The sequence below is a fragment of the Myodes glareolus genome, chromosome 25 (assembly GCF_982192425.1).
Source record: "Myodes glareolus chromosome 25, mMyoGla1.1, whole genome shotgun sequence".
Taxonomy (NCBI): Eukaryota; Metazoa; Chordata; class Mammalia; order Rodentia; family Cricetidae; genus Myodes; species Myodes glareolus.
Window position 1 is genome coordinate 6,615,741 of NC_142050.1, and position 25,552 is coordinate 6,641,292.

At 41.3% G+C, this 25,552-nt stretch overlaps 1 protein-coding gene and 1 non-coding gene across 3 annotated transcripts in view; both read left to right on the forward strand.

Annotated features, from left to right (window-relative positions):
• The window catches only part of C1galt1 (core 1 synthase, glycoprotein-N-acetylgalactosamine 3-beta-galactosyltransferase 1), a 35,159-nt gene extending 30,044 nt beyond the window's left edge, over window positions 1-5,115 (forward strand). For both annotated transcript variants that reach the window (XM_085683835.2, XM_048437197.3), the window contains exon 4: window positions 474-5,115. In XM_085683835.2, coding sequence (XP_085539961.1) covers window positions 474-677 — 204 coding nt within the window. In that variant the 3' untranslated portion in view covers window positions 678-5,115. The remainder of the gene's footprint in view (window positions 1-473) is intronic.
• Window positions 5,116-10,913: 5,798 nt separating this feature from the next.
• On the forward strand, window positions 10,914-11,044 carry LOC125402583 (small nucleolar RNA SNORA3/SNORA45 family). Its single transcript, XR_007232676.3, has one exon. It is a non-coding gene; the product is annotated as a small nucleolar RNA SNORA3/SNORA45 family (small nucleolar RNA).
• Window positions 11,045-25,552: the final 14,508 nt, after the last annotated feature.

Sequence of the window (25,552 nt, forward strand, 5' to 3'; positions counted from 1 at the left end):
CCCGCCTCTACTTCCTGCCTGGTTGACCCACCTATACTTCCTGCCTGGCCAATCAGCGTTTTATTAAAAATACATGATTGACAGAATACAGACAATTCTCCCGCACCATTTGCTTACTTATTTTATTTGTAATGCTTAAGAACAGTATTTGAGCCATTCACTAAAAACGTCAGACAAATAAAGCCTTATTCTTTATACAACTCCCCCTTTAATTTGAAGAAATCAATAATTTTAAATGGTTAAGCACGAAAAATAAGAAAACACAGTTTTAGTTGAAAGTGTTGTGATGATTCCAGGTTTATTTGGTTTTAAATTCTTGGGAAGGGAGAGAGCTGTTGGCATCTTATACTGTCTGATGGGTTGGGCATCCCTGCCTTCTCTCTCAAGCTTTGATGTTTCAGATTGTAACTGGTGTGAATGTGTGGGATGCGCTACTGTGTCCTTACTAACACTGTCTGCTTCTGGTGTTTTAGGGTCCTGGTTGCTGTTCTGATATTGCAGTTTCTTTTCACTATGTTGATTCGACAACTATGTATGAATTAGAATACCTCGTTTACCATCTTCGTCCATATGGCTACTTATACAGATATCAACCTGCCTTACCTGAGGATATACTAAAAGAAATTAATCAAGCAAACAAAAATGAAGATACAAAAGTAAAATTAAGCAACCCTTGAAAGAAGACCATGAGTGGACTGAGGTCAAATAGTCTACATTGCACTGAAGGACTTCTTCCTTTCTGACAGAATCCTGAAATCCCAGTGAGGAACTGATCGGAAGTGAATATTCCATATAGAATTTTTTTTCCAATGGATGACTATAATCTGAAGCATTTAAAGAGCTGTGAAGTCTGTTAAAATGTGTTTTGATACAGTAATATATAAATATAAATATATATGAAGAATTTGTGTTTTAAATGGTAACAGAAGAGCTAGGAAGGCTCTGTCCTCTGTTCCTGACATGTGTGTTGTTGTCACTAGAGCTGGAGAGGTTCCGTTTGTGATCACTTGCTACACCACACCGTGAGAACACAATGCTGAACAGATCTGCCTTAAAACTAGAAAGAAATACTGTTGCTCAGTATACACTCTGCTCACGTGTATGAGACAAACCAGCCTCCCAATTGCCAAATGAAAACTTTCCTGTGATTGTGACTTATAATTGGCAGTGTTTCCTCAAGAAGAAATAGAGTAAGAATGCCCCCCTAAAGTTCACTAATAAACCACATTTTCCAATTATTCTGGGCCTTGACTACAGTATATACTTAGTTCTATATATAGTCAACCTTGTACCAAGTCCCCATTGTCTCCTTTTTAAATGTCTGACTCTTGAATACCATTTTCACTATTAATGCTTATTTACTCAAAGCATTGACAGCATTCTATAAAACATGCATTTAATAATATTCTGTTCCAAAATTCACCCATTATTGTGAGTAACTTAATTAAATTTAATGCTGTTTGGACAAGCTTTTCTTGTATTGGTACCACTCTCGGGAATTATTAATAACATTGTAAATTGATTATTTTGAAGTCTTTCCAACTATATAATTATTGTTTCTTTTATTTTCATCCTGTGGAGATAGAATTTGTTGTGCCTTTCATAACTTGCTTAAAGCACTTTTAAAGTTAATTTTATGTCTGATGTGCCTGTTAACACTGGCAAAAATTTTTGAATGTAGCTTTTGGTCAGAATTAATTAAAAACACTAGCAAGTAAAGAACACAGACAAACTAAACTGTCATCTATTTTATTTGTAAATACCAACTTCTGTCACGCTAAATTCTCACTTGGAGATGATTGTCGTGCTGTGGTCCTAACAGCAGAGCCCCATTCGAAACTGTGTCAGAAGCAGTGTGGACCGTCCTAGATCCAGGCTGCTAAAGCGCTTCTGAGGGATAGAGAACTTCTCTTTTTGTCGTTAGCAATACTGAGTGTAGAACAGAATATTTTACAGATTTTCTACTAGATTATTTTTAAATTTGAATGACTTACATTTCTTATGATGCTCATTTTGCATGATTATTGTACCACTGACTCTGTAATCTGGGTAAATAATAAATATAAATAATTTATATTTATTATGCCAAAACCATAACCTCTATAGATGATATATTTGAAGGGGTGGCTATTTCCTTGGCTAGTTATGGATCACTCTGTCCACATGATGAAAATCAAACCAACTACAAATTAATTTGGTTTGGGCTGTTGGCACAGTAGTGCCATCAGCCGATACCCTAGGCCCTCTGCTGTGTCCTTGAGCAGCTCTTTACCTGTGTTCCATGTGTGTCACTCTTCCCTTAACATTTGCTCATGAGAAGTGAATGCTTGGTGGATCCTGAGCTGCAGAGTTAAGAAGCCTGGCTTTTAAGTTCCTCCTCCATCACTGTTTGTGTAACCTTGAACAATTTACTTAATCTCTCTGTGCCTCAATTTCCTCATCTAAAAATTAGGGATAATGATACTACCTACCTCACAGGATATTAATGAGAATTATAGAAATGAATAGATATAAGGTTATTAGAACATTATCTGGCCCAGAATAGGGCATGGTTTTAAGAATAAGCTTTTACTCTGTTATCTTGGAGTATAAATAATTCGATTTAGGTAAATGAGATGATCAAATCAGATTTGAAGGAAATATTTACGCATTTCTTAAAATAACATATAGTATCCATCTAGTGCCTGCTGTGTGCCAGGTACTGCACTATTCTGTGCATTTATGTTAACTTCAAGATGGGTGTTAGGCCCTGTTGTAGATGAGGAAACTAAGGCTCAAAGAATTCAGATGTTTCGACTCTCACAGTGATAGTAAGAAGGCTGGGATTTATGATCCAGACCTGTGTGTGGTTTGTATCAGCTCTAGGCTTAGTTTTATATATATAAACATACATGTTCATATATGTACATATACATATGTGTATATGCATATGCATACATATACATACGTGTATGTATGTAATGAGATGTGTATACACACAGACATATATGAATACTACATAACATCTGGTACTTTTAGCCAATAATAGTCCAAGTAGTCAGACAACATAATTGGTATAGTGATTCTTAAATTGTGATTCTCACACCATTACCTGGAGTTTGAGATGGAGATCTCAAGTGTTGATTTTGAGCATGAGGCCCTGGAGTATGCGTTCATAACCAGATCCCTTCTAATGAGAGTTACTAAATTAGCGCTGCTGGTAGCATGTTGTGGCTCTTCACCCTGCCCAGAGCGCTTAAGTTATAAACTCCAGGATAGGGGGTAGCAGTTCCATTTAACTCCTCAAATTAGTCTTACTAATCCTGTGTTGGGAACCATTACCTGTTTACCTACATGATTTTGGTGCAAATAGTCTTTGAAACACACTCAGGATTTCTGCCCAGGACAGAGGCATTTTTCAAAGACTAAAACATGTCTAAATCAGTGTAGTTCAGGACCATACTATATTAAAGGTAAAATGCTAGAGAGTTTAAAGGGCCCATGCATCATTGGTTTCGGCAAAATTCCTAATTTTCCTATAGTGACTCTTATCAGGACCCTCAAAAGCTGTAATTCTCCCAAGTTTAGTCATTTTGCACTAAGCAGAAAGGGTTCAATAAGTACTAATATGTACATAGGGATTCATTAAAACATATGTAAATGAATATCATGAGAAATGTCCACTAGTTGCTAAAAAATTTCAGTAGAAATAGAAAATGCTACTTTATAATATGCCAAGAATTTTCTGCTAATATACCATCAGCTTAAGTTTTGTCACTTTCAAAAATCGTTTGCAAAATTTTTCTCCCAAGTATATGGTAGAGCACATTAAACAAGATTTTAGGGAATAATGATTTATTTGCCATCTTTTAGATTAAGGTCTCTGTCATGTGAAAAATTGATTGCAGTGTGGTTTCAAGGCATAAGATTTAATAAAGTCTTATGTTCTCTTAGTAATATGTTTGTTTTTCTAGTGGGAATTCATAGACACAAAGCAGGTTTTTATCCCACTTGAACTCTTGAACATTGACTGTTGAACATATCTAAATTTCAGAGGTCAGTTTGCTACTACAAAGGATGACAAAATAAATCACAGACCAGTTCATCCTGTTTTGAGTTGTGGTGATTGGGTCTGAGCATTAAGTTTGCTGACTGGTTATTTTCATAGTTGTTTCTTGAGTTTGAATTGTTTTACTCTCTCATCCTGTCAGACTGCATTGCTGCAGCAAGGCCCTGTTGTACTTGAAAGACATCCTCACTTGGTTTGTCAGCTCCTACCTATCTGTTTCCTTGCACTCTCGGTTCATGAGGTCATTTTTCTGTATTTGATATTTCCTTTATGCTTAACCTCTGCTTTAGCTCCTTTTAATGCTGTCTCCTTGTGGTTGATTTGGGTGACCAGAACGCCTATCATACATTAAGGTTTCCCATGGGACTAAAAATACAACAGTAGTCTGTTGGCTCTCAGGCTACTTGCCCTAATTGACCGTGTACAACCTCAAACAATTCTACATCAGTAATTAAAGGAAGCAAAGTTATTTACCCCTCCTGAAAGAAAAGAATAAGAAATACATTGACTTCATTTCACTTGAGTTGTATTAGGCCTGCTAGAAACATACACGGGAAATGTGGTAGACAAGCTGTGTGGTATATTTCACACTAACCTCTGTTGATTAAAGATGACTTACGGTTATATATCAAGTTGTATTGAAATCTTAACAGCGACTGAAACGAGAACTTCATAGAGTCTCTTTAGAGAAACAGCATTAGAGTTGAATGTGCTTCGTTTAAACTCCCTTACCTCCTAAGTTTTCGGTTACATTTGTTAAGTGTGAGGAACTTTGCAGGGCGCTATTAGATGAGTGATCTACGTGAAGTGTAGTATTGGAGGGGAACTAACCTCACTGCTGAGCAGTGTGTTGTACTATACATTGAATGTTTGTGTTCTGGAATTTAAAAATTATTTAAAGTAATAGTGTCAATGAAGGGTTTAAAAATGTCTGGTGACTTGCTTATTTTAAGTAATCACCATTAGTCAGAAAAATGTATTTTTAAATGTTTTTTAAAGTGCCTTTTGAGAATTTTTAAACAATGGATTCAAACAACTGCATAAAATAAATGACCATGTTCAAATTCGCTCCATCTATGTGTGTTTAACTGATAGGAGGGGTGATATTATTTATGGATAGTTTTGGAGATTCTTCTATCAAAGCTTTCCTGTGTGTATAAGCTTTCACAGTTCTAGAATATATATTATGTAAAGCAACAAAGTGTTCCACATGTGGCTTAGAATAACGGACCTTTAAAATTAGAATATCTACTTTCTACATTCCTGGAGAGAAGGAAAGTGGGGAGGGAGGAAGGGGAGAGCTGAGAGCCAGCAGGACAGGAGAGGACAAAGATCACTTTCCTGTTTGTTAATTATTTTTATCTTTCATGTACACTGGGGAATTCATTTATTCAGTAAATATTTACACCAAGCTTCAGCTAGAAATACAGTGGCAAGCAGAACACACAGGTTCCTGTTCTTCAGTTCTCATTCTTGAGCTAGGAAAAAAGTCAGTAGAGGAAAATGGTATTAGGAGAACAAAGACAGATTTAAAAAAAGCAGTTTCTGAATGGTGTCTCAAAGAGCTCTGAGGAAGTAACTCCAACAGGAATGACAGACACTTTGTGAGTTTCTCAGTTGCCTATGACGTTCGTTGTTCTTGGTATATAAAAATTGGCTGCCGTCTTTGAGCATGCTTTGGACACATGTGCAAGCTCACTGAGGTGTGAGGGTACGCCAGAATACTTGGTGTTTGTTGTCTGAATTAATCTGGTACTCGGGTCTACTAATACGCAGTTGGTCTGCAATATTTAGGATACAAATCAAGATTGACTTAGTACTCTTTCTAGGCAAGTGGTCCAGATGTTCATGGGGCCCTTGAGTCTAACCAGTGTGACCCAGTTATTACAACCTGCTCCCCATATGCTCATTATTAGCATCCATACCGGCATATGTGGCAGCAGCTTTGGAAAGGTAAAGAGAGATACATGCTACCTCATACTGTGTTTATAACGATTTACTCAGATGCCAAAATGTTGTGTTGGAGAAGGTGTGGAGTAAAGGGAACACTCCATTGGGAGTGCAAACTTGTACAACTACTTCGGAAATCAATATGGCAGTTTCTCAGAAAATTCGAAATCAATCTACATCAAGATCCAACTATACCAATCTTGGGCATATACCCAAAGGATGTTCAGTTATACCACAAGAACACTTGCTCAACTATATTCATAGCAGCATTATTCTTAATAGCCAGACTCTGCAAACAGCCTAGATGCCCTTCAGCCAAAGCATGGATAAGGAAAATGTGGTCCATTACATAATAGAGTATTACTTAGCTCTAAAAACAATGACCTCATGAAATTTGCAGGCAAGTGAACTAGAAAAAAATTCTGAGGTAAACCAGACCCAGAAAGACAAACATGGTATGTACTCACTTATAGGTGGATATTAGGAGTAAAGTATAGAATAACCAACCTACAATCCACAGCCTCAGAGAGACTAGATAACAAGGAGGGCCCAAAGAGGGATGTGTGGATTTCCCTGGGAAGGGAAAATAGAAGAGATCTCCTGGGTAAACTGGGGAGAGGGAGGATGGAGGCATGGAAATGTGAGGGAGGAGATGTGTTGGGGTAGAATGGAGGAGGAAAGTAACAAAAGAGACATTGATGGGGGAGCCATTTCAGAGTTAGGGAGAAATCTGGTACCAATGAAACCCCCAGGAATCCACAAGGATGACCCCTGATAAAACTAGCAATCGTGCAGAGGGTGCCTGAAGTGGCCTTCTACTGTAGTCAGATTGGTGATGTCTCTAATTGTCACCAGAGGTAGTCTATCAAGTAACTTATGGAAGCAGATACAGATATCTGAGTACTGGGCTGAGCTCCTGGAGAAAGGGTTGTGGGGCAGTTGTGTCTCATGGTCTCCTTGCAAGGCTCCTAGCAGTGAGATCAGGGCCTGTCCCTGATGCTTAGCTGGCTAATGGAAACCTCTTCCCCATGCTGGATTACCTTGCCTGGCCTTGATACAAGGGGAGGAGCTCTGTTCTGCTTCAGCAGTATGTGCCGTTGTTGTTCAAGCCCGAGGAAGGCCTGCCCCTGTCTGAATGGAGATGGAGGAGTGGAAGGGAAGGGGCATAGATGGGAAGCAGGGTAGGGAGCCAGGAAGAGCAGAGGGAGGGGAAACTGCAGTCAGTGTGTAAAATAAATGGGAAAATGTTATTTAAATGAAATAAAAATATGATGCTAATTTTGTCATTTTAAGGATTTATATGAATACATACAGATTTTCTGTTAAACTTCCCAGAAGTAGAACCTTATAGTACTAGAAAAAATACAAAACTACTGAATATATCTTACTGAAAATTACTGAGTAATTTTCCTATTGCTGTGGCCAAGGCAACCTATAAAGAAAGTATGTAATTGGGCTTGTAGTCTCAGCGGGTTAGAGTCCTAGATGGTGGAACAAAGGCATGGTAGCAGGAACCCCTGAGTCCTCGCATCTTAAGGAAGCAGAGAGCACACTAGGAATATAGACATCTTTTGAAACCTCAAAGCCCAACCCCATGACATATCTCTGCCAACAAGACCATACCTCCTAGTCCCTCCCAAACAGTTTCACTAACTGGGGCCCAAATATTGAGACATGAGCCAATGGGGGGTCATGCTTGTCAAACTTCTCCAGCTGGTTAAAGAGTGCATGATGGCAGAGCAAAAACATGGTGACAGGAACAGTTGAAAACTCACATCTTCATCCACAACAATGAGCAGAGAGAATGAGCTCTAGGAATCTTACAGGAGTCTTGACATCTCAGAACCCACCTCCAGTTACACACCTCCTCCAACAAGGCCACACCTTCCTAATCCTTCTCTAGCAGTTCCGCCAACTGGGAACCAAGTATTTGAACATAGGAGCTATGAAGGTCATTCTCATTCAAGCCACTGCAAGTATGGTTATGGCTGTTTTAGTAATTCCATTTCTCTTTAAAATAATAAAATTCTAGCTTCTTTCCCCCTGAGTTTAAACAGCTTTCTCAGTGAGGTGAAAGTATGTGTTTAGAATAATGGACCAGAGATGACTTCTGACTTACAGAGTAACTTTTAGAAACTTGTTTGTCTAGTTGAATTTCCCTGCCCTTTGCCTTTTGATTTCTGCTTCTTCAAACCTCTCCCCCTGTCCCCATCTCCACTGGTACCCCAGATGTCTTCTCATTGCTAGCATTATAACTTCTTCCCATTTCTTATCAGCAGGATTATTTTGAAAATTAGTTTTGAAATTATATCTTATTAGGTAGTTAAATGAGAAATGTAATTAAGCAACTTTGCTATCTGTCACTGAAATAAGACTGAGGATACATGCTAACATGATCTAGAGACTTTTTCTTACCTACAGAAATGTTTCTAAAACCCACTTAGTGAATATATGTACATATGTATACTTAAGTTCTTACTACACAGTAAGATCAACTTCATTCAAAACTACAGTTGATACCATTTTCTTTGGCCAAACGGGCACTTGAGATGTTGACTGGCACTGTTTAAAGGAGCTCTAAGGAACACATCAGACATGCTTGCCCACTTGTTTGAAACAATGAGGCAGAATATTCTCTGGTTTGCTGGAGGTGACGTTCACATCACAGTGGAAATAGTGATTGGTGTCGTGTAACAGATGTCTCGGGAGGATGACACTCCTTGTCATTGCCAACAGTCTTTGACATCCAAAAATTCAAATCCTGTTAGTTTGAGAAGCAGCTGTTTCCCAGCTGAATGGAAGCAGGGCTAGCTCCTTCAGACAGGGTGGGAGGGTAGCAAGAAGCCCACAGTTGTCTCCTGGTTCTTACAGAGGGCCTTGTACCTGATTTAGTCTAAGGCAGACTGAAGAGTATAGACAGGTGGCATTGGGAAGAAATGTGTGCAATGTCTCAAAAAAAAAAAGCAGATTTGAAATCCAGTTCACCTTATAGTCAGTGGTTTCAAGGACCTGTATATTGGTTTCATTGGTTCAGATACATTTCTTTTAATTAGCACATTGCCATCTTTCTGAAATGCCTGGACCTCTGACATCATGGAGCAAGTTAAGTTTAATCTTAAAGATTTGTGGAAATTGTCAAATAATAACTAAAAAAGGAGAGAATATTTGTTTCCCAAACTGAAACGTCTCTTGGTATAAAGAAAAAAAACTACACATGCACTGTAATCTACCTCGGTTGGGAGAGAAACACCTTTGTAGACAAGTACGGTATTCATCTCTAATATTAAAATAATCCTCTCTCTCACAACTTCATTGCTGTATTATCTCATGTTTTTGCAGTAGAGATTGAACCTTGGACCTGCCACCTGTAGTTCTGCCATTGAACAATATCCCCAAACCATCTCTTTAAAATATGAGATGGGGGTCTCCCTAAGTTGACCAGGATGTATGTGTGTGTGTGTGTGTAATGTATGTATATTATAAATATTATATGAATATCCATTATATAATCTATATTTTTAAATATCCACACTGTAGTCTTGACAGAGTTTAAATTTGTGCTCATCCTGCCTCTGTCTCCTGATAGCTGGAATTACAAGTTTGTGGCACCAGGCCCAGATCCATTGCCACCTCTTGAATCACAGAGTACTTGAGAATGTTGTGATCCTCCACAGTCTGATTCTACCGTGTCATTCCCTTACTGTTTATTGATACTTATATTATTTACTAGTATGGGAGGTCCTTCTGTCTCTGTGTTGCTTTTATTGGCTAATGAATAAAGAAACTGCCTTGTCCTGTTGATAGGGCAGAACTTAGGTAGGCAAAAAAAAAAAAAGAAAAGAAAACTAAACTGAATGCTGGGAAGAAGAAGAGCAGAGTCAGAGGGAGCCATCATGGAGTCACCACTGGGGATAGACACGCTGAAACTTTGCTGGTAGGCCACAGCCTCATGGTGATGCACAGATTAATGGAGATGGGTTAAATTAAGATGTAAGAGTTAGCCAGTAAGAAGCTAGAGCTAATGGGCCAGGCAGTGATTTAATTAATACAGTTTCTGTGTGATTATTTCAGGTCTAAGCTAGCCGGGTGGCCAGGACGAACATGCGGGCCCTCCTCCTTACAACAGTTTACTGATACCCAAATATTTAACTCTGCACACAAGTTCAGCCCCTAATCAAACATTTTAACCAATATTTGAGTACATACTTCAAGTAAAGCATCAAACTGTATAACAGACAAATGATTTCTTTTGTTGTTGGTCTCAGAGAACTCATTTTCTATGAGGTATAAAATAAAAAAAAATGTAAAGGTAGTTATATGCATTAGGATTATGCATCCAGGCAGCGAGTATTGTTAGCTACTTTACACTGTAGTATTCTACTGGATGATACTTTTTAATCATAATCCTAGTAGCAGATATAAACTGTTTGTAGATGAAGTAATTTATCCAAGACTGTATGGATGAGAAGTAGCAGGATCAACATTTCAACATGTCAATGAAATAGGTCATTAATCACTACTATATACTGTAAGGTTTAATAAAGGAACAGCAGAAAAAGAGCTACTGGTCAGTTGGGTGTTTTGTTTTATTTTTTCCTGGTAAGTTCTATTCAATGAATGTCCACCTATATTATCTGGATTTTCTTTAATGGATCTGATCTCTTCCATAAAGTCATCCTAGACCAACACAGAAATAATTTTTCCTTCTCAGCCATATTCTATAGTACTGCTCTTCAAATGGTCCAGTGGTGGATGGAAATAATTTTGTCCATTTTTATTTCATTGTACTTTATGTATGTGCATATTTATGGTTACATAGGTTTTGATATAATATTGATACATTAGTACTTAGAAAGTCAAGATACATGATCAAAAACACTTTACTAATAAAGTATCTCATCAAAATTTCAGTCTTGCCAAAACTAGAGTCATCTCCTGGTACAGCATTTGTCCTGGTGGGCTAGAGTTCTCAGAGAGGATCTTCTGGTCTGGATGTACTGACAGGAGCAGCCATTGCCTGTCTTAGTGCTCAGGGCAGAAATGTGCCTTACTTCACACATTAGAGGATTGGTACCTACTTAATCATATTCCAAATCCTTTAAAAGTGAAAGAAATTCACTCTTAGTTCTGTCAAGCTTAGTTGTATTGTCAATATTGTCCCTCACAAATGATCTTACTGAATAGTTTATAAGTCCTTCTGAGGTGATCTCTTTAAAGTAAATCCTTTCAAGATGACCACAGAATGCAGAAGAGAAAGTTTGTATAACTATTACAAACAACTGAGCAGAAACCCACAAGCTAAGTAACCTAAGAAAGAGCAGGGAGTCATAGAATCTTTGGGTTCTTCATCCATTGATAGTGGAGCATCTTGAAAATTCACTGAGAGACCAGGACTTTTCTCTATTGGATGCCTCAGTTGAGGATGATACTTAAGACTCTCGGGGACCAGAAAGCACTTGAGAAAGGAGAACAGAAAGAACAGATGCGGCACAAGAGAAGACAGAGCCAGTGTAAGAAAGACGCCTTGAGCAGCATCCGCAGAGTACCCCTGCCCAGATCCAGCCGTAAGTGTGAAGACTCAGTGTGGTACTCGCCTGTTCATACCATAGCCACACACTGCCAAGAAAGCTTTAGGCTTATGAAGCCCCCAGAATCTACATGCCTGGAAAGGGGGTTCTACTCCTCTCCATAAACCCATCAGCCCATACCAGCTGTCAAGAGCAAGAAGCGATGTCTGTCAAAGAAATCCTTTCTTTTAAAATGTTTAAAATTCTTTCCTGTTTTTTTGTTATTTTTCCAAAAACACAGAAAAGTACAAATCAGGAAATTCACTACCACCCAAAAATAAACTGTTACCCTTTACATATTCCCTGGGAACTTTTTGGGGGGGGACGAGGGGAAGCAGTAAATCCACTTAGTAAGAGATGAGATCAACTACTTATCAAAAATTAAACATTAAGGGTCAAGGATTAAAATTCAAGAAACAGAACTCTAAATTCTACTGTCTGAAACCAGTTTCAGAGTCTACTGTGCATATGTAACAATAGACCAGCAGCCTAAAAGTGTAGTTAACACTATTTTAATATTATGCATATATTTAAAATAGAGTTCTTGAGAATCTGCAGATCGACCTAGCGTGAGGGTGGCCTGGGATCTAAGTTACAACAAAGTCATCACTTCTGTGGCAGGAAGGGGTAGAAGGAGAACTAGCAGACCAACTTTAGGGCTCTCTGTAACAATGCCCAGTGCTAAAACAAAACCTACCCCATTTTCATGGTGCCTGGGCAAAGTCAAACTGGATCCTAAATTTAAAGGCAAGTGAGAAAAGTCAGGGAATACGGCTATGAAAACTGGTGGCACCTCTTAAAAGCAGAGGAGTAGACAAAGACTAGAAGGGTGTGTCCTGGTTATCCCATTATTTCAATACAAAATTAAGATAACAGAATGTGGTGATACACCTTGGTTTCTAAAAATCAAAAACAAAACTTACAAGTGAGAAAATGGAAAATGGAAGGGGAATTCCACTGAGCTTTCAAAAGTCAGAAATTTTGTGAAATGCATCCCTCAAGAAATAGGAACAGAATATGCCAAATATGGTCATAACATTACCAAAATAACTAGAAATATAGCCTGTTAACTATTAAAATGCAAATGCGAAGATAACACAGGTCATGGAACAAAAGAGAATTTAGGATGGAAAGTTAGGACAACGGAAGCACAAGACATGCCCAAATGCGTCCGCGCACCCTTCCACGTGCATAGGATAGCATTAGGACTGGAAGGGGACTCGTCATGCTATGGTTTGAATTTTTTTCAAAAATCTTGCACATGTCTTTGATAGTAGAGATTGTCTACGGGAGGAAAGGAGCTCCTGCCCCTCAGTCATGGGTGCTGTAGCTGCCAGTGGTGAAGGAGAACCACAAGACACCCTCGAGCAGCATCTCAGGTACCCAGGAAGAGGAGAGCTCTCAGCGCTGTCAGAGGTTCCTTGTTTGTCCTGCTGTGAGGCTAGGAAGATGACAGTGGGCTGGGGAGATAAGGGTCACCATGAAGCCAGCGATGGTCAGATCATCCAGTGACCAAGAGCCTTCTCCTGTCATCCTTCCTTCCATCTGCCCTGAGGACAAAGGTGCTTGGAGCTGCTGTTAATTCTCTAAGCCTTGGAGCCCTGGATTATTCTCATATCTTGAATCACATCTGCTCTGGCTTAGTTCTTCCTTTGTCTTTCACTGAGATAGAAGACAATGAATGAGCCCTTCTCCGTATTAAAAACAAAAACAATCAAAATCCCTGCTATTATCTATAGATTAAAGATGTACAAACTACTTATTTTGAAAATCCAGAAACAGTCCCAGAGACACTAAGCTTATCAAGATAGCAATTCATGCCACATATGGCAACAGCGTATTCAGGTCAGTGGTCTTTACACTGAATGGCATTTTCATTTTTCCTGAACAACCTGACCTGTACATATAACTAAGAGATAAAATCCAAATATATTTAGTCTGCATTTTCCTTCCACTTGTAAACATATTGCAGGTACCAGAATCGTTTCCAAACACTGTTTTGACTGAGAATTTACGTTTTTTTCTCTGTAATCATCAGACTGTATAGTTCAGGAACTAATTGATCCATTTGGCTAGTAACAAAATTGAAGCTGAAATAATCTGGGCTTTAACTCTGTTGTGATTCAATAGTGTTCTTATTTGGAAATAATTTCACTGAGATAATTAGCTAAGAATCTTAAGATGAGCTAATTTTGATGTCCTTCAAGAGATAGGAGAAGGTCATCTGGGCAGAGAGTCAAGACTGAAGATGAGATCCCACAAGCTAAGGAATGCGAGGAGCCACTGATGCCAGAAGAGACGGGAATTCTATCTAGAGCTTTTGGAGAGAATGTGGCCATGCCAACACATTAATTTCATGTCTGCAAATTCCAGAACTGTGAGCAAATAAGTTCCTGTCATTTTAAGTCTCTAGAGTTTGCAGTAATGTTTTCACAGCAGCCCAAAATAAACAGTGCTTATTGCAAAAGCACTGGAAAGCAGTCCTTGAGGGTTCCGTTTGAGGCATCTGACTCCCAAGCCCTTGGGAGTTACAAAGAACAAGCTGTGCGGCGACTGCCCTTTCTGGCTGCCTCTGTTCAGCCTGGAAACCCGACTTGCCGATTCTCAGACACGTGTCCTGTCAGAAGTTCTGTTCAATCGCCATTCGGCACACTGCACTGGGTCTACTGTGAACTTCCCTTGCTAGCACTGATAGAAAAACAACCAAGTGACTAGTTTTTACATTACATAGAGGGTTTGCTGTGCCTAGTGTGAACAGGATTTTGTGTGATAAATAATACAGATTATATTTTTTGAGCATAGAAATAGATGATGAGAGACCCTGTCACTCTAAGAAAAGTTTTGAAGCTGGTGTATAGTCCCTACTTTATTCTCTGCCACATTTATGGAACCACCTAGTACAAACACTTTTCTTATAGGTGCAATGACCCCTCAAACAGGTTTTCTACTCCAGAAAATGTGGATTGAACTTCCACATACCACACCACCAGACAAAAATCCTTGCAATTATGTTAAGAGAATATAGACCAGAAGAGGGAAAGAAGGTAAGACCCTGTATCTGAGGACCCCACACACTCTAGACATTTGGAGGAAACCTCCTTCCTGAGGATTAACTCCCATAGCAACAGAGGGTGCTATCCAAGCTGCCAAGGCAAAAAAAAAAAAAAAAATCAATCAATAGTCCTACCCAGCTTTTAAGTCCACGATCCACAACAATGACCAGCCATGCAAGATATCCCCAGTGCTGCTTATTTATTGAGGGTAATGAACATTTGTCTAATGGGATTTAGAGCCACTCAACTGAGGGAATTTGTATCTGGCACTGCAAACCTAGATAACTACCCAAGGCTGAAGAACTCATGGGCCCTAGAGGAGAAACTACTGGTATTTTTCTAAATCAATGTAACTTCTGACTGTATCATAATCACACCCACAGGTAAGTGCTGTCCGCACCCCTCATCAGAGAGGCTTCTTTTTGCAGCAGTTGAAACCGCTGCAGAGAGTCTCAGCTAGCCAGAATGCAAAGAACAAGTGGGCATAAGCTGCCCATCCCCAGCTAGTACATCTACAATACATCCGTAGGGGATGTATGTAGATGTAGGGCCTAAGGCTCAGGGAAAATGGCAAAGGGTGGTGGGGTGGGCAGAGAGATCATAAGAACCAGAAGACCCGAAGCCTGCGGCAGCATAGTGCCTTCTAGACCCAACAGAGAAGTTGCACCCATGACCCTCAACAAAATGGCTGCCTAAATGAGACCCGAGCACTGATAATCTCAGTCAATGTTCCAACAGGGATGGCAGAAGCTTCACAAGGCCCCACTCCCAGATTGGCATGAGCCATATGGTGACCATCGCTGTTTGACAAAGTTCATGTATTTCGACATGGCGGACCACACTTCTCCAGCACCTTGTTCCTTTCATTTTTATTGATTCTCGCTATTAATGCCTTTCCCTTTGGGAAATTTTTTGCAGGCCTTGGTAAAGGATAAAAATGTGTACAATGGTAAACCTCTAAACAAAATAATTCTTTGGAAAAAAAAAACCATACCGCCTTGGAACTAGGAATTCCATTGTGCCCGCCTAATTACACCAAGAACAGGAATGTTGGAGATTTACTAGACACACCTGATTCCAAGGATGAAATGCCTACAGTCCAGATCCAGAGCCTGAGGCCATTAAAGGTAAGAGTTCAGTTAACAAATCAGAATGGTCCAGTATAATGGGAAAAGAGTAAGACATCAGGACCTTCCCTTGTGGGAGCATAAGAGGGGAACAGGCACATAAGTAAACCAAAAAACTTCTCCCCAGAAGTCCTTTTCCCAGGGTCATTTGGATAAGGGTGTCCATTCCCTGGGAGCTTGAGAAAAGTTCCTTGCTTGGTAAAGCAGCCATTCTTTCATCTCCAGTTAGAGGAACTTGTGGCCCTTCATTAACTGGTGCCTACTGTCAAGGTCAATGCTATTCATCAATTTCTGATCTCAAATTACACCCAGCTCACACACCCCTTGTCTCCTATTTAATCCTCTGTGCAACTTTACAGTATAAAAGGTCTAATCTTTTCTCAGTTAAATGATTTTGGCTGTCAACATGATTCTCCCTCAGATCCTGTGTCTTCTCCTTCTCCCCACCCCTTCACCCTGGCTTACTCTACATGTCCTCTTTGGACCTGAACAATCTGCTGAAGCCGGTCTCTGCCTGAAGATGAAGAACTATGGGCAATCAGGAAATGCTAAAAGAGGGAGAGTCAGTTCTCTCTAGGGATGAGCCCCCTTATAGGTTTGCTAATTTCAAGTGGTCAGCCCTAAATACATGTACATTGGAGCAGCACAAGATCGACTCTAGGTTGTACACATCTTTTGATGTGGGATTCCCCTCTGTATGCTGTGAATACCATTGTGGGGTGGGACAATTCTGTATTCTGTCAATTATGTTTTAAATAAATGCTGATTGGCAAGTAGCCAGGCAGGAAGTAGAGGTGGGACAACTAGACAGGAAGTAGATGTGGGGCAATGAGAACAGGAGTATTCTGGGAAGAAGGAAACTCTTTCTGCAGTCCTATGCAGACACCAAAGAAGCAGAATGTGACCTGCCCCACTGAAAAAGGTACTGAGTCATGTGGCTAACATAGAGAAGAATAATGGGTTAATATAAGTTATAAGAGCTAACAAGAAGCCTGAGCTAGTGGGCCAGTCAGTTTTATAACTTATGGAAACCTCTCTGTGTGATTTTCTCTGGGACTATATGGCTAGGGGACCAGGCGGGACAAAAAACTCAACAAGCAGGCCCTAATGTTACACCATTGGCTAATAAAGAAATTGCCTTGATCCCATGAAAGGGTAGAATACAGCTAGGAGGGGAAAACTAAGCTGGGAGAAAGGAGGCAGAGTCAGAGAGAAGCCATGTAGCCCCACCAGAGACAGATGCTGGAACTTTACCTGGTAAGCCACAGCCACGTGGCAATTCACAGATTAATAGAAATGGGTTAAATTAATATGTAAGAGTTAGCCAATAAGAAGCTAGAGCTAATGGGCCAAGCAGTGATTTAATTAATACTGTTTCTATGTGGTTATTTCGGGGTTGAGCAGCCGGTAACAAACAAGCAGGAGTCTGGGCAGCCGGGAACAAGGAACAAACGAACAAGTGGCCTCATGCAACAATACGTAAAAATAATTGTTAGAGGAAAAACAGATCGTGAACCTTGGGTGGTTGTGAACCTTGGGCAGTGGAAAAGGAAGGGAGACAGGTGGAACTCACATAAATTCAGTGAATTTATGCATGAGATTTTCAAAAACATTTTTATGTCTTTCTCCATTATAAGTAGGCATTTGATTTTGGGTATTTATATGTTCCCCTCTCCTCTAAATTTATTTACTTACATGGAGTAAAATAGGAAAAGATTTTTAAAAATGGCTACTCAAAAAACTATACTACTCAGTTTTTCAAAATGCATTTTAAAACACTAATATCATATATGACATTTATCTTTTAAGCACATATGAGAACTGTATTCTGCTGTTTCCCTGCCCATCTCATCTGTAATACCACATTGTTTTCAGACTCTTAACAATTCTCAAAAAAAATTGTAAGATAATATACTCTATGCCACATACATAACATTCCCCTTAAGTTTCTCCAGAATCATCACTGAAAGAAGCACCCTTCAGGTGTTGACCTGAGCGAGTTCCAGCGCCATATGGGCCCAGACAGAGGGTGCCTTCTCACCTAGCTCTCAGGCTGTCCTCCCAGGGACAGCTACACAGAAGGCATGCCATCTTCTGTGGGTGTCTTCATCTTATACCTTGCTTGGCTCTGGGGAAAAACCATCTTTGTCCCATGTTGTGTGATATTTTGTTTGTGTCCTGACAAATGAAGTTTGACTGGCGATCAGAGGGTGGAGCTAGCCACTAGTTAACCATAGAGGCCAGACAGTGGTGACACACACCTTTAATCCCAGCATTTGGGAGGAGGAAGCAGGAAGATCAGGAGTCCAAGGCCACCCTCGGCTATATGAAATTGAACCAGTCTAAAAGAGAAACAAAGCCAGGGAGAGGTAGCTCACACCTTTGATCCCAGAGGTTGGGATCTCAGGCATTTGATCCCAGTACTTGGGAGACTCACACCTTTAATCCCAGCACTAGGGAGGTGGAGACAGAAATATAAGGTAGGTAGTGATAGGATCTTGCTCCCATTCAGTCTGAGGATTCATAGCGACATGATCTCCCCATTTCAGTCTGAGGATTGGCAGAGCCAGGACCTACCTCCCTGTACCCCACCTTCAGTCTGAGGATTTGCAGGGACAGGATCTCACCTATTTGGTCTGAGATTGTACAGAGGTAAGAAGTCTCTGGTGGCTGGGTCTTCTGCTTCTCTGTTCTTTCAGCTTTCGCCCTAATATTCGACTCTGGGCTTTTATTGCTAAATAGATACACGTTTCAGTCCCTTTCCACCTCAGGATAGCTACAAGTTCCCAACAGTTCCAGTGAGTGAAAAAAACGAGTCCAGAGACTCCCTTACGAGAGTCATCAAGCATCCTGCACCAGGCAGGCTATTGGCTTTCCTTGCCAGCTATTTCTAGGGCACCAGAAGTGGCTTTACTGTCTCACTACGGAAACAGCTGAGGCACCACATCTTCAGATCCTGGGTTAATTGACCTCTGAGAGCACGACAAGATGTCCTCTTATTCCAGCCTCCAGATCGCTAGCTACACCCTCCTTCCTGCTGAAGATCTGAGCTCACCCTGGGACATCAACAGTGAAAATATTTGCTATTTCAGAAAACTGTGGTCTGCAGTTTGGATTTATGTTCCTTATGGGGAAAAGTCTCCGAACGAACCAATAGTATTAAAGTGTGAGGCCACAGCCAGACGTAGATGAGACCATGTCAAGCTCTGCCCCGTTTCCTCTTTGCTTTCACTGAACTGAGAGTTTCAAACATCTTGGGATCAAACCTCTACTATGTCAGTCAGTCTTGATCTCACTTACATTGTGTGTGTGTGTGTGTGTGTGTGTGTGTGTGTGTGTGTGTGTGGTTTTTTTTTAATATTAAACTTCTAGGAGATGGATAGCTTTTGGGAGATAGTTCAGTCAGTAAAGGTGTTATTATTTTGCTGACCTTCCCTGACACCTGGATACCCTGTCCCTTTAAGAGACAAGCTCCACCCACTCCCAACCTCCCTTCCTTCTGCCAAGGCAGGTGGATCCCTGCCTGCCTCCTCTCCAGCCTGCTCTCTCTCTTCCTGTCCCTCCTTTTTTTTTGTATTTTTTTTCAAAGTTTATTAAATTATGAAAGTTTCCATTTCCGCCCCTCCTCCCAACACCCTCCCACTCCCCCTCTCCCCCTCCTCCTCCCTCTCCATCCCTAAGATCAGTCAGGGCTTCCAGCCCTGTGGGAAGTTCAAGTTCCTCCCCACTCCTTCTAGGTCCCGGAAGGTGAGTATCCGAACAGACTGGATCCCAAAAATCCAGTATATGCAGAGGAAACAAGTCCCAGTGTCATTGTCAGTGGCTTTTCAGAAAGGCTCCGGGCCAGCCACATTCAGAGAATCCGGCCACATTCAGAAAATCTGGTTGGATCACATGCTCATTCAGTCCCAGTCCAACTGGCCTTGGTGAACTCTCATTAGATCAGTCCCCTCTTCTGAAGAGGTAACTACTACTTCCCTTCCTTCTTCCTCCCCTCCCCTTTCTCCCCTTCTCCTCTTCCCTTCTTCCCCCTTCCCTTTCCCCTCCATAACCCACTAAATAAACTCTATACCCAAACTCTCTCTCTCTGCATGGCCTATCTGTCTTTCTCACCTGCCAAGAGAGCCCGTTGAGGCCTCAGAGGACCCATCAAGGCCTAGGGTGACCCGCTGCTGCCCCTTGTGGGAAGGAAACCATGTGTTTATAAAGAATAGCAAAAGGTTTGTCTTACAAGTATAAGGATTTGATTCTGACTCTCAGAACTTACTGAAAACACTGGGTGTGGTGGGGATGTTTGTAATTTCAGTGCTGAGGAGGTAGCTAGTCAGTCTACCTCTCATTTGTGTGCCGCAAGTCAATGAGAGACAGACAGACAGACAGACGACAGACAAGAGGTGGAGAATGTTCTCGAGGATGATACCTGAGGTGGTTCTCTGGCCTCTATATGCACATGATCCCGTGTGTGTGTGCGCCCAGACACACTCACATGCACATGTGTGTGTGCACATACACACACACACACACACACACACACCAATTAAGAAGTGGAAGGAGAAAATCAGTTGCCAAGAGAAATGAAATTACCCTTTGAAAGTGAGTGTAAGCAGACACGTGGCAGCCGCTTCCTTGCTAAGTGGTGGTTTCTGCGTGGAAATCACCGTTTTACCAGACTAGCCCTTATGCTTAGACCCAGAGAGCTTGCCTGGACAAATCCTCCCACAAACCCGCCTCATAGAAAGATGGCAGCCAGATGCTGAGTGACTCGGGAGAATGAAGTCAAGAAATTTAACCTGAGCGTGAGGTTTCACAACATTGAAATCCAGTCTTTCTAGTGTTGGGAAGTATGTAAATAAAGACAGGGAGTGGGACATGAAGACTGCTGTGATCTTACATTTCAGTGTACAATCACAAAGGACATCACACATAGTTGGCTCACAGTAATGCAAATTAGTGGTTTATTATGTAAATTCTGCTCTGTGGTAAGCAGTAGAAATTGGTTTACTTGGATTCTCATTCATTCCATAGTCTACGAATCCCAGGCTCTGAAGATTTTCTAAATGTGTTTTCTAATTCCTCCAGGTCCCTGCTTGGAACTGTTTGAAAATCATGTGTCAGTTTGCTCTCTTCTTTCTTTGCATTTAAAACTCTTGATGCCGAATTACTCAGCTCCCCTGTTTCTGCTGAAATGAAAGGAGGTAAAGGCAAGGACAGAGGAACCTGCAGAAACTGTTAGCAGGGACTTCGCCCAGCGGCGCTGTTGGGAGGCTATCATTTTTTAATGAAGTTTTTTTTTTTTTAAAAAAGTAGGAGCTTCCTTTGAAGTGACACAGCTTTTCCCCAGCCTCTATAGTACGTGGCAGGATGCTAATCATTTTCTTTTTAAAGAACTAAAGATGAACTCCACCCCTGGTCTGGCATGTCGATGTCACAGGGCATTATTGCTACTTTCTCTTTAGACTTTCAACAGGAATTTGACCCAAGATTCACCCAAACTATCCAAATACCACAGTTCAGCAAGTATTTGTTTTATCTTGCCAGCTTTAATATAGGTCTAAATCACACCCAGGAGGCTGGAGTACAGAGTATATATACATCAAATCCCCTAGTACCTTAAAAGCCAAGCTAGGTCAACACTGTTTTTTGTGGAAAGCACACAAGGGCCACTGTGATGAATTCCAGTCACTTCAAGAGCTGACCCTGTGTTTAGTTAACTCTCTTTTCCCCAACAGAATATTTTTATTAATTATTTTCAAAAAGAAAAATATACCATCTAATTTGTGTTACCCGTATACTCACTGGAGCATGGTCAAACTCACAGTGGCCAGACCCTTAAAGAAAACCGAGTCTTCACCTCCTCCCCAACCCCTCCCCAAGGCCACTAACAGAAGCCATCAACTGTGAAGAACTACACTTCAGCATCTTTATCACAATTTTAATGACTCTCTTCAATAGCTTCCTGTCTGGACTGTTTCTTTGGGAGGGGGGTGTTCACAGAAGACTTCATTGTCTCATTCTCAGCCATGAGTCTGCAGTGGTTAATATCACTTCTAAGGAAGCTTCCTTGTCAGTGGAAGCCAGTAGCAACCCAGGCCGTGACTTCCACATAGTTTCGGTGGCAGCTCTGATGTCGTCATTCTGTCTCTAGTTCCCCTTCTCTGCTGCATGCACCTTTCCATTCCACCGTATATTCTTCCCAATTCCATGAAACCAACTTTAAAAGCATCTTCCCACAAGACTTGCCTTTCTTGGGTTGTTCCAGAGCCATTGTGCGCTCTGCTCACTCCTCTTCCACCGCCGGTTGCCTGGAAACAGGCTCCGGACTGTTGTTAACTCTTAGAGACTTCCGACATTTCAGAGCTACCGTTCAGCAATGTGACCCCAGTGAAACAGGGTGGATACCATTCTCAGACCTCACTTTTCACTTAGGTCAACAGCGTGGATGAAAAACGGAGTTCTATCACCAGGAAGTACCACATCGATGCCCCCCATTTTCTACCACATTCTGCCACACGTGACTAGGCCAGCATGTTGACTCACCATTCTCTTCTCTCATTTATTTTCTGATTATTACCCTGTTTTAGCCTTGGTTCTAGCCTTGAATCAAGGTAGGCAAAGGTAGCATCTTTGAACTGTATGTGATGCCCAGTTTCCTTGCCCACGGAGAACATTTGACTGTGTGAACATTTGAGCTGGCTGTGAACACACTTGAAACTGGAGAAAGTGTTACCAATAGAGAAGTGAAAAAGACTATAGTGGAGTCTTTTGTGAAATTATTTTGATTATATTGATATTCGTTATTATTCCCTTGGAGAATAAACAGTATCAGTCAGTAACAAGAGGAGGGGCTCCCAGAAGAACTAGATAGACTGACTAGAGAGGAGATGATACAGAGAAGCAGGCAGGAGGAACCCCTTGGGGCAAGACGGGATTCGAACGCTGCTCAACTCATGTACGTAGAGTTGCTCCCTTAACATCCTTCTTGTCAATCCTTTTGCTCAGCTTCCCTCTCTTCTTCAGTTGTAATTCTTAAATGGCCGTCCCCTTCCTTTGGAATTTTGTTCCTCCTGGTGTTGAATAGAGAAAGAAAGAAGTTTTCAGTCCCAGGAGCTCCTTACCCAGAGATGATTCCCCCAAGTCAAGGAGACAATTCAAATATACCACGCCAGCCTGAACACTTAGAGCCAGGTTTAGAAGTAAAGAGCAATTCAAAGATGGAAAACCCTCATTTCCCTAGGGAAGGTCATGCAGTCACTTGGCATGGAGTTTTCCTGGCAATGTTTGTCTATGGTTAAACCCATTTTGAGTTATTGATTTTGTTTTTCAAATTTTGAAGTATAACCAGGCAGTGGTGGCGCACACCTTTAATCCCAGCACTCAGGAGGCAGAAGCAGGCGGATCTCTGTGAGTTTGAGGCCAGCCTGGGCTACAAGAGTTAGTTCCAGGATAGGCTCCAAAGCTACAGAGAAACCCTGTCTCAAAAAGTCATCATCATCATCATCAACATAATTTTGAAGCATAGAAATACCATTTGGGTACCTTAAAAAATATGTTCTGGTCTCTGCCAATGTTCTCCATGTTAATTTTTATTTCCTTAAAAATGTTAAGCACAATCATAGAATACATGTAAATGACGCCATTATCTGGATCTTTTATTGCTGCAATCTGTGGTCTGCTAGTTCTTTGGCTACTCTTTTGCATTTTTCTCTTATTGTGGGTTGAGTGCTACCTTTGTACTTCTCAGAAGCCCGTTGACTGGGAAACATGAACCAGTGGCCTACCTTAGCAAGACCATAATATGTACTTCCCAACGACTGTGGCCATGGTGTGATATGATTGACCTCTGTTTACCAATTCTGTCCTGGAATCACAGGGAACCCAGCACAGAATTGCCCTTGGGGAAGCAGATGAAGTGAAGCAAGGCCGTATCCTCACCCCTGCAAAGTGGAGAACACTCACTTCCCTTGGTCAGTATTCAATCCAGGAACGTCTCCCTCACATTTTAGACAAGCAGGGGTGAGCTGAACTCTGTGGTGTAAGAGGGAGGCTAAGCCTACACGCAATCCCTCAGCAGTTCTACTTCGCTGGACTCCAGAATTAAATTGAGAGCGCAGGAGCTGCGGAAGGATAATACCCTTCACTCCTTGCCCTAGCTGTGTCCTCAGAGAGCTATAGCTGCGTACTTAACTGACCTCAATTCACTAAAAGCCACAGAGGAGAGAAACTGCAGCTTCTCCCTTGATAATAAAGACAAAGAGTTGAACCTAGTATACTCCCAGATAAAGCCCGTCTTGACATCTGGACTAGACAGCAGGACTCAGCTTGACTCTTAAGGCTGTATAGCAGAGAAGGCCTTGCAACAGTTAATGTACCAGGACAACTTCATGGAAATAAATCATCAGAGCATGGGATGCTACATGTGGAACACAAGCGTAAACGGTGTAAATGTATCCATTTCAATTTGTGTATTAAAGCCACATGCCTGATGTGCTTTCAGCTTTGATGTCAAAGTGGGCTACACCATTCCTGTTCACTATCCAACACCCTGGTCTTAGGTTTAGAGCCTGGAAATGAATTTACAACAAAAATAAAATTACTAGTTGGAATTTTACGAGCATTGCATTAAATGGCATCCAGGAGGCAATCTTCATGATTAAGGACACAGAGACCCAACATGTCCCAGGACTAGCATTGAGACTATCTTTTCAAGTTACAATCCTGTCCTCCCCCACTGACCATCCAGAGTGTCTTGATGCATTTTGGAGAAAGAGTCCCTTGAATGATTGTTTCAAAGATGGTGAAACATTGTTACTAATTTGAGTTTTGAAATGACTCCCCCCATTATTCAATACATTCCATAGCTGGTATCCCTCCATATGATTGACAGCACACCCTCCTCTCACCTGCACCCCAATCATGGTATGTCTGACGCATCACTGGAGAAAATGGGGCTGATGTCTGTATGACCTCTGGTAAATTTTTTACTTTCCATCAGTTCTTTTTGGATATCTCCTGGGAAGGAAACTGAAGTCCGTGCTGGGGATTTCCCAATCTTCCCTCTCCAAGTATCTCTCCTACATCTTAAACTACTGGGTCATTTCTCCCCTTTACTCTCAAATTCACTCAAAAGCACACGTGTCTTTAAGACAAAGGCACAACGACTGTGAAGGTATCTGTCACCCAATCTATCCTCAAGGTTGGTGAGACTGTCAGGATCTGTTGCCAGCCAGAGAGGAAAACCCACACAGGTTGGGGTTGGTACTCTAGGGGTTCGTGCCTCTAGAAAGGTCAATGGAGCAGGATTGGCAGAGGGGTTGGGTTGTGAAGAAGCCAAGGCCTGAGCTGATACTCAAAGATAGGATGTAGCATGAACAGTTGTTAATTTTTGTTCTGTTGGAGGCATGGCTGTCTGTTCTTGTCTTAACATTTAGCAGTCATTGGAAAGTGGACCAAGACCTTGGGCAAAGTGCCTCTGTTTGGCTAAGACTAATTCCCTTCTGAGTACTCAGCAAGGGCCACCAACTGCAACACCTCTGGGAGCTGACAAATGCTGAGTGTCTCAAGTTTGAGCAGAGACTGGGCCACGTACTATTGTGGAATTACAGTAAGAAAGTGGTTATGATGGCTGGAGATATATCCCAGGGGCAGAGTGCCTCCCTAGCACATGTGAAGCCCTAGGTTCAAGTCCCAGCACACACACAAACACACATACACACACACCACATGCGATGAATATTCACCTGTCAGTTCTGCATCAAACCTATAATTTCATGACTTTTTTGTCTTCTCAAGTTTTTAAAAACCATTTAT